We start from the raw sequence: 8,907 nt of genomic DNA on the forward strand, positions 1-8,907 counted from the left end.
GAACAAAAGACAGAGAAAATCACTCACTGCTCTTACCTAAATAACTTTTGTAGCTTAAATAAGAATCAGTGCATATTGAATTCAAAGAGTAAATACTAAGCAGTTTTATTTTTCCTTTTTATTATTTTTAGTTCCTAAACCCATGTTAAAATGATTACACTAATGTTCAAATTACATTTTTATGTAATGCTCAAATAAAACACTACCGTTCACTTTCAGAAGTTGTTGTAGGGGTGCTTTCTTATTAGAATCAGAATCAGAATGAGCTTTATTCACCACTTAAGTGTGCGCAAACACAAGGAATTTGTTGTGGTTTTACAGGAGCTCTTGATACATACATACATACAAATAACCATATATATATATATGACACAAGATAGTTATAGAAGTTCACAGAACTGACTCAGCAACAGCTGAGTAAAACTGTTTCATCTGAGCATGTGGCACTTTAAGCATTATCGTATCGCATATCGCATTATTTAATGAGTTATCGCATATCACATTTTTCTTCAATATCGCACAGCCCTAATATATATATATATAAAGCAGTAATATTCAGTATACTTCTTATATTCTACCACTTCTGTTCATATGAAATGTTCATATTTTGATAATATGTGCTTTCATTAAGCAGTTTCTGTGGAAATATCCAGAACACGCATATTCCCTGCTGACTCCAGTGAGAATATCAGTATGACACATCTTAACAGTGTTCCTGGTCAGGTGCTCTGATTTAGATGAATCACATCTTATCCCACAGAGACTGCAGTTAACTGCCACTGGCAGCCATGGGAACCTTTTCCAAACTTGAGGCATGCTCTCCAGTCAGTCCCTTTCTGTGCAGTATTACTGCATGTCCAAACCTTACAAACATGTATTAACTTTAATATGCAAACCTATGAACCAAGGTATGTGTAAAGTTGCTCCTCACTGGACAGAAACACTAATCAAGTTGGACAAAAAAAGGTTGGAAAAAAAAGTTGGGTGGTTCTCGATACCACTGCAGTCTGAAACGGTTTTCCAAAAATAATAACGAAAAGAAAAAAGAAAAAGGGAGGATGTGTTTTTCTCATTCACTCTGCTGTCATTGAGGTTCTGGGAAAGGAAAGCTAGATTCTGGATGCTAATTGCTCTGTTTACATGCTGAAATATTCTACAAACATTTAGACATTCATCTTTAAGGTTTGTCAACTCTTTCTTATTTACGCGTATGGGGAGAGGAGAGGTTTGATTGCTATGGAAGGCTTCTTGGCAAATGCGTTTCAGCATATTTGAATATACAGAAACCACTATTTTAATCTGCAGGTCACAAGTCAAACAATTGCCAGTGTACGACAATTCAATAAATTATTAAGTTAATTTTAGAAAAAATACTGGCATTGTATTCGTGTTCCACCTACATCTCCAAGCAACACATTGTAATGGTGTTCCTGTAAGGGTGATTAAGTGTGCTATTTATTTTTGCCTATTTACCTATGAAAACCTCTAACAACTACTTTTACATGTAGCCAAGAAACGTCTATCCTAAGTGATAACATAAAACCTATGTACCATGAATCATTCTATACTAGGGTCCAATCTCCATTTCAGACCCTTGCCATACACCTCCAAAATATAACATTGTGCTTAATTTGCTGTGCAATATACATGCAATTAGGTGAATTGGACACAGGCAGTGAAAAGGACAGCTAAATCAGGGTCTTGATGAATTAGGGGGCCTCTGTCAAGGCCAAGTCACATTAATCAAAGGAGCCAGAGTACATAGACAGACGGCAGGAATTCTCTTTTTCTGGCTGCTTCAGCTCTTGTGATAAATTGTTCAAGTGTCACTGGGCTCGCAGTATGTATCTGTGATTTTAAATGCAAATGCACTAATCGTTAGTCTCTGTATATACGAAAATTATATTATTTGGTTTGTCTGATTCACTCTGCATAGTTTTTTTTTTCATCCTAAGACTATTACCAGGTTTAAACAACAAAACTTGCCAAAATAGTTTCAGTAAATGTCAGACTTAAAGATGCTGTCCAAAGCTATGAAATACTACAAGGATGAGAGATGCTAACATTCTGTCAGCTTTGTACTAAACACTAATTTTGTCTGTGATATGAAACTGACTGAATCATTGGCATTTGTTTCTCACTACTTGGACGTTTGCTCTCCATGTGCTGCAAATCTTCAGCTAGAGCTGAACAATCTTTCAGGCAAAAGACAAACAGATGTACTGGACAAGACCTGACAATGGCATGCTCTGAATCTGTGTGCTTTATATTGAAGATGACTCAACAGTGTCTTTTTTGATTAATGATGATTCCGTCAGTGCAAAGAGAAGAAAATGAATGTCGAAGCAGCTAACAAACTTACCCATGCATGGGGTGCAGAGGATATGGCTCGTAATGGTACCTCCCCTCATGGTGCCGCATGTCGATTGGAATCGGCGTGTGGAAGGTTGAGAATAAGTGAGGAGCTATGGAGTCAAAGACAGAAGAGAAGAAAGACAAACATGTCAACAGAGGCTATAATACAACACACAAAGATGGCTTTTTGTGCAAAGCCGCTATTCCGTTTATCTGTATTAAAACCATGGTTAATTTTTGTAAGGGATGCTAATGACAAACTCTATGTATGACACACAGTAGACAGCAAGGCAGTTTACAAGATTTTAGAACTGAGCCACAGTCTGGTCCTCAAATCTCCAAGATAATTGAAAACTGACAAACCGTTCCTCAATATTAGTGGTCTTACATGTGCAATGAGTGAATTACAGTTTTTCATGATGAGTTTTTATTTGTCTGGGCTAACAAAAGAGATCCAAAACATGCTCTTCCTGTCATAAAAAGGTTGATTTTCTTTAAGGGGGTCTTGTAAAAAACAACATGCATTCATTATTGACTGGAACTTACTTAAGGTGGTGGTTATAGATCTTTGAGTAAGCACTAAATAGAGTTTACTGTCTGCGTCTTAAATGTGCGTTTATCATTATTATTTGCTCTTAATGAGCTCCTAAGGCAATTTTTGGATGGACTCATCATCTCCTGTGCGTGTCTGTCTGTGCCCATTCCTTGCCTGTATTAAAATTCTTGGGCATCATGTGCACCAGTGAGTCAGTTCTGACCTGAGAACAAAGACTATGGGGGTAAAGTCCTCAGATCATTATCTCTACCTGTGTGGAGATGAGGGTTGATGAGGGTGGGGAAGGGCCGCAGGGGCCTCTCAGGGGCCCATCAGGAGGAAACCTGTATGAGTCAGCATTCCAGAGCTGCCACTCTCACTCCAATCATCACCGTGGCTCTCAAGCATGCATTATTCTGATTCAAGACTAAGGAAGATGTCAAACAATATGGGGTGAATTCACCTTGAAGTTTTTGCAGTTTTGCGCACAATATTTTGGCACAAAAACCCACACTTCATTCACCTGCAATTAGCAGGTAACCTTGTTTCTATGTAAATTATGCTTATTATTTATTATGGGCAGATTTTATTCTGAAAACAGTAACGGTCAAAAATTTGAACATGCCTACTTGTCCTGGTCTTTTGGATCATAAGAAAGTTTTTTTTTTGTACACTGTAAAAAATGATTCTGATTTTAACAGTAAAAGACTGTAAAAATGCTACAGTAAAAACCTGTTAATTGGTTAACAGTAAGTTTCCATACTATATACGGTGAATAAATGTAATTACATTTAATGTAATTTTACAGTCAAATACTGTTAAAAAATATGGTTTTTGGAAGTGAAAAAGAAAAAGTCATTGTATAATTTACAGTGAAAAACCGTAAATTGACACTCCCAGAATTCCCTGCATGACACTTCATATTTGATGTTTTTTTGTTGAAATAACGCTTTCTTCTTAGTTTTTTTCTTATCAGTTGTGTACATTAGAGTTTTATCTTACATCTAATGTCGTTAAATTCATGTTTATTGCATTATTTCAGTATCATGTGCCACCATGATGGGGTTTAGTGTTTGTGTGAATGACACTGTGCACCTTCTATATATAAATATTGCCCTCCTCAGCTCGTAGAAAAGCTGTTTGTGATGAGCGTTGGTTCATCATGTGACTTTCTCATCACCACCAGTTTTTGGTGGTTATCAGTGCATTACAATGGTTCAAAACAGATATTAGTACTTCAATATGTTGGTTTATTAATATTACATCAGTTAATGAAATACTGTATTTTATTGTGAATTTAAGTTAAGTCTGTAAAACCTAAAATGTTGCTACCATATTTTTTACGGTGAAGTTCTGGCAACCACAGCTGCCGGTATTTTACCGTATATGTCACAGATTTTTTTTTTTACAGTGTATGTATTGTAATTTTTTTTGAGCTGTAATAATAAGCACATTTCTGAAACCAAAGCTTTCAAAAAAAAAACAGTGCATGTTATTGTACTTTGTGAGCTTGCATTACATTTGAATGTTGGTATTTCCAGTGGAATTTTTCCTGGAGAAATGATCAGCTCTTCAACCCCTTCATCACTGTCACAGCGGAAAGTACAACTGACAGGTAAGCAGGCTATTTCACAACGGCAAATGCAGTGAGGGATTGATTGTGTGATTGCTTAAAATCCATCTTAAAAGCTCAAAGTAACTGCATACTCTTAGGCTCTGGTGTTGTGCGTTTCTCCTTGCCAATAAGGTTGACTCCCTTTCCTTGGCGAGTTGGATATGGAGAGGCATTTCTCAAATCCGAGTGTAGGAGCCAACGTAATGAGGGTTTGCGTGTAGGAGGATAAGCGTGCATATACATAACACATTCATTGATGCTTTGGCCAAGTGCACAGCATGTCAGCGCTTGAGCAAGCCTTTGGAAACTCATGGGATTCCTGCGTGTTTAAGAATGATGGGAACTGGTGCTGTAATGTGTGGAGAATCATGTATGAGCTAAAATGCTTAGTAAGTTACTAAGAGCAGTTTTTCATTTTTTCTCTCACTGAGCTAATGCAATGTTTCATATTAAACATTATAAAAAGACCAACCGTCAAATGGCAACCTCTCCAAACACAACAACTGAGCAGACATTAATTGAAAGACTGAATCTGGGACACAGTAACTCTGACTAGAGGGTGGACATGGCCTCATGAGGATGCAGAGGCAGGGATGGCCTAAGAGGGCCTTATTCCATCACCCAGACAGCTCCATTGTTCTTGGGCCAAAAGGAGGGCCAAGGTCCAGCACTTAGGAGGGTACACAGGTGTGATCGTATAGTTTGACCAACTCTGTTCCCAACAAAGAACACCAGTGTGCCCTTATGCAAAGAAAATACATTTCCTTAAATATATGAATGATCAATATATTAAATGATTTAATGGTATATTGAAAATATACAGAATAATATATTGTGTTAATATAATACAATATATTGAATAATACATAAGGAATTGCCACTTTCATATATTGAAAAATGTGTGACAAAAATATAATTATATATAATAATAATATATTTAATTTTATATTTAGTAATACACTTCATAAAAAATAGATGTACATGTGATAAGATATGGTACTGCATGTGAATAAATATATTGCACATATATTTACTCATGCAGTGTATACACAAATATATAGACATGTATACTATATTTCCTATATTTTATAATTATTTACATGTTTCATATTTCCATATATATCTAGTTAACAACAGCACAAGCACACCTGCATGTACTTAAGTATGTAGCAAAGAGACTATCAGTGTGCTGAATAGTGCACACTCACAGCCATTACTTTTTAAATAAAGTAATATATAGTCTTACTCTTAATGGTGTTTGGCCAGTCGTCAACCTAACCACAGGCTCTACTCTTCAGTACAACGGTAACCCCAAAAACTCAGACATACCAGAAACCCTTTTAAATCCCAAAATAGTAGAAAATTAAACACTAACAGATCTCCCTCTATATTAATATTGAGCAAAAACACATGAAATAACGCTTAATTTTAAGATTTACTCTCCTTTAACAGTTAGAAGCAAAGCATGCTGGGAACTAGAAATCTGCTGTAACTCATTCTGTGAATGTGTATATCTGTACATATTTTCACATTTCTATGGGAACATGTATGTGCAATATATTTGCACAATAAAGGATAAAACTTAATGAATATTACATGTAATGCTATTTTTGTCTTTATTTCTAAATACTTTTATATGTATCAATATATAGCCATACATGGTCAATGCATATATTGCAGTATATTAAAAAATATAAGCACTAGTTTCCCATATATGGAAATGTATTATGTAATAAATCACATTATATTTTGCAGTTTATTCCCATATATTTTTTGCTTTGTAAGGGTGGAGCAAATGGTCAAAAAGTCAAGGGGCTTGTGCACAAAAATCCACCCCTTTAAGTTCGTAAAAATGTTCTTAAGAGAAATTATTGAAAAAATCTTTAGATGTTCACTCAAATAATATTTTGTATTTTTGTATCTTAATTTTGATCTTTAGAATAAAATGACAGATGTTTTCTAAATGTATACTAGCCTACTCATAATGTTGTCTTGTCTAATACAATGAATTCAGTACTTCGATACACTGGTAAATCTTAAAGGTGCCATAGAATGCGTTGATACAATAGTTTAAACTGATATCTACATAGAAGGTATGTGGCTTAGGAAAGGGCAAAAAAATCTCCAGAAACGGTTTTACATGTCCATTTACAACCCTAGGATTTGTCTCTAGAATGAAATGGTCTGATATTAGCTTATTTGGAAGGGTCATGTATAATAATGTTGAGCTCTGCTCTGATTGGCTGTTTCACAGTGCGGCTCAATGTTGAGCTCTGCTCTGATTGGCTGTTTCACAGTGCGGCTCATTTCAGTAGCTCACACAGCAGGTAGGAAACACAGGGAAAATATATATTTTAATACTTTCTCTCGCAGTTATATCGTTGGTTAATTATACTGTATATAAAATGTGGACATCAGGGAGCCGCTATTAATATGCGGGGCATTGCAACTGCTTTCGAATGCACGATCAATTTTTACTTTCACTTTCGAGATTTGCAATCACACGTGATCTGTGTAAACTACAGCGGCAGTACTTACCACACATTTTACAAGATCAGATGCTTGTCAGTGGTGCTCAGGATCTGTAAATCATTCGCCATCATCCTCAGTCATCTCTCCTTACTCTGTTTATGTGGTAAGTGAAATCTTATGTACTGTAATGTAACAGGCTACTGCTAGCAAGCAGCTAACATGTCCCTTTAGTGGCTTGCGTTATTTTATTAGAACACGTTATTTGCTTTTCGTGCCTTTCTGAATACAGACACCAACCCATCCCTGCACAGCCTGTAACATAACATTTATTTCCATGATCTGCCATTTTCGCTGTTGCGCTTGTTTCTTCACAGTACCTGCAGAACTTCTGTTGATTCGGCTGTGCAGGTTCAGCTGGCATAGAACATGGGCGGGTATATGCAAATGTTGGGGGCGTACATATTAGTGATCCCGACTGTAACGTCACAGTCAGTGTTATGTTCTGATTCGCCTATTTTTCAGTGGTCTTTTGCATGCACGAGATTTACATAAGAAGGAGGAAACAATGGTGTTTGAGGCTCACGGTATGTCATTTCCATGTACAGAACTGTTATTATTCAACTATGCCAAGGTAAATACAGTTTTCCATTCAATGGCACCTTTAAACAAACCAAAAAGCAAAGCAAATCAAAACAAATCAAATCAAATCAAATCAAAACCAAATCAAAAAAAAAAAAAAACTTCAGCAGATGGACTTTAAAATCCTTTATAATGATTTAATTATTTTACTTGTAAATATATATATAAAAAAAAAAACACAACCTATAGGGTCAATGGCCCCTTTTATGCATTCTACGTTTAATATTATTAAATTAACATTTGCCAAATTACTTCATAAATATAGACTTTTGAGCTGTAATATAAGTACATTTCTGAAACCAAAGATGTGTGTATAAAAGCTTTGTGCATAAAAACAAGTGCATAATGCAATAAAAACAAAATTCATTTATTAATCTTTCAAGTAAAAATTATTAAATGATTTTATTATATAAATACCCCCTCCCCCTGAAAAATAATACAAATATTTTTATTGCAATACAATAAAAACATAATCCATCTTTTAAACCTTTTTAGTAGTAGGCACTATGTTACGAAAAGTATTATTGTTTCATGCCCCCATTATAATTCCTAATATGTGCAAAACATCCTGTCAGGACCTGGTGAAAACCAGACATTCATGTTCTGATGCAGGTCAGGATTAGCTTGTGGTTTGATGTCCTTTTAAAGACAATAGCAGGTGGTAGACATTATCAACGGGTCCTCAACGTAGAGGAAAAACATTCACTTTTCATACCCGAATGGAGCTGAGAGACAGGCGGCTTTGTACTGAGAGTGGCTCATCTTTAGAGGAAGCACTCAAGAACAATAATAATATCCTGAGAGGCCAGGCAGCAGCAGTGTAATTAAAAAGGCTTTTCTGTCTCACTCCAGAAACAAGAGGGGAGCGAGCAGGAGGGAGTCGATTCAGACAGGAAATTCCAGCAGAATGGCCTGGCAAGGCGCCCAACTACACAGCACCATGCAAACTGCTCCACACCAGATCCCTAAGCTGTCCAGAACCCTGGGAAGCCGCAGGCCGAGCAGGAGCCACCAGTGGAGTCAGCCGATCCTGGTAGCATGCAATTTGTTCCCATTTTTGAACAACCTAGTGAGCCCTTTCTTAACTTAGACTACGTTTACACGACAACAGTGTAGTCAAAAACTGAAACGTTTTTCCCTTGCGCTTTTAAAAAGTTTCACGTATACACGATAGGCTTGCCGCGATAGACGGTGCTGACGGTGATACCGGTGTTAAGCCGCAACACCGGTTACGTCGCTTGCCCACCGCGTCACCGACCCCCACCGTCGTTTTGATTTTTTTATAGTAATA

The 8,907-nt window shown here is 36.5% G+C and overlaps 1 protein-coding gene across 2 annotated transcripts in view; it reads right to left on the bottom strand.

The window, feature by feature from the left end:
- The window catches only part of LOC107714335 (zinc finger protein GLI2-like), a 92,973-nt gene that overhangs the window by 41,531 nt on the left and 42,535 nt on the right, over positions 1 to 8,907 (bottom strand). For both annotated transcript variants that reach the window (XM_016520164.1, XM_016520154.1), the window contains exon 3: positions 2,363 to 2,465. In XM_016520164.1, the coding sequence (XP_016375650.1) occupies positions 2,363 to 2,465 (103 nt within the window). The remainder of the gene's footprint in view (positions 1 to 2,362; positions 2,466 to 8,907) is intronic.

Source organism: Sinocyclocheilus rhinocerous, unplaced genomic scaffold, assembly GCF_001515625.1.
Source record: "Sinocyclocheilus rhinocerous isolate Xijiao unplaced genomic scaffold, SAMN03320098_v1.1 scaffold12, whole genome shotgun sequence".
Taxonomy (NCBI): domain Eukaryota; kingdom Metazoa; phylum Chordata; class Actinopteri; order Cypriniformes; family Cyprinidae; genus Sinocyclocheilus; species Sinocyclocheilus rhinocerous.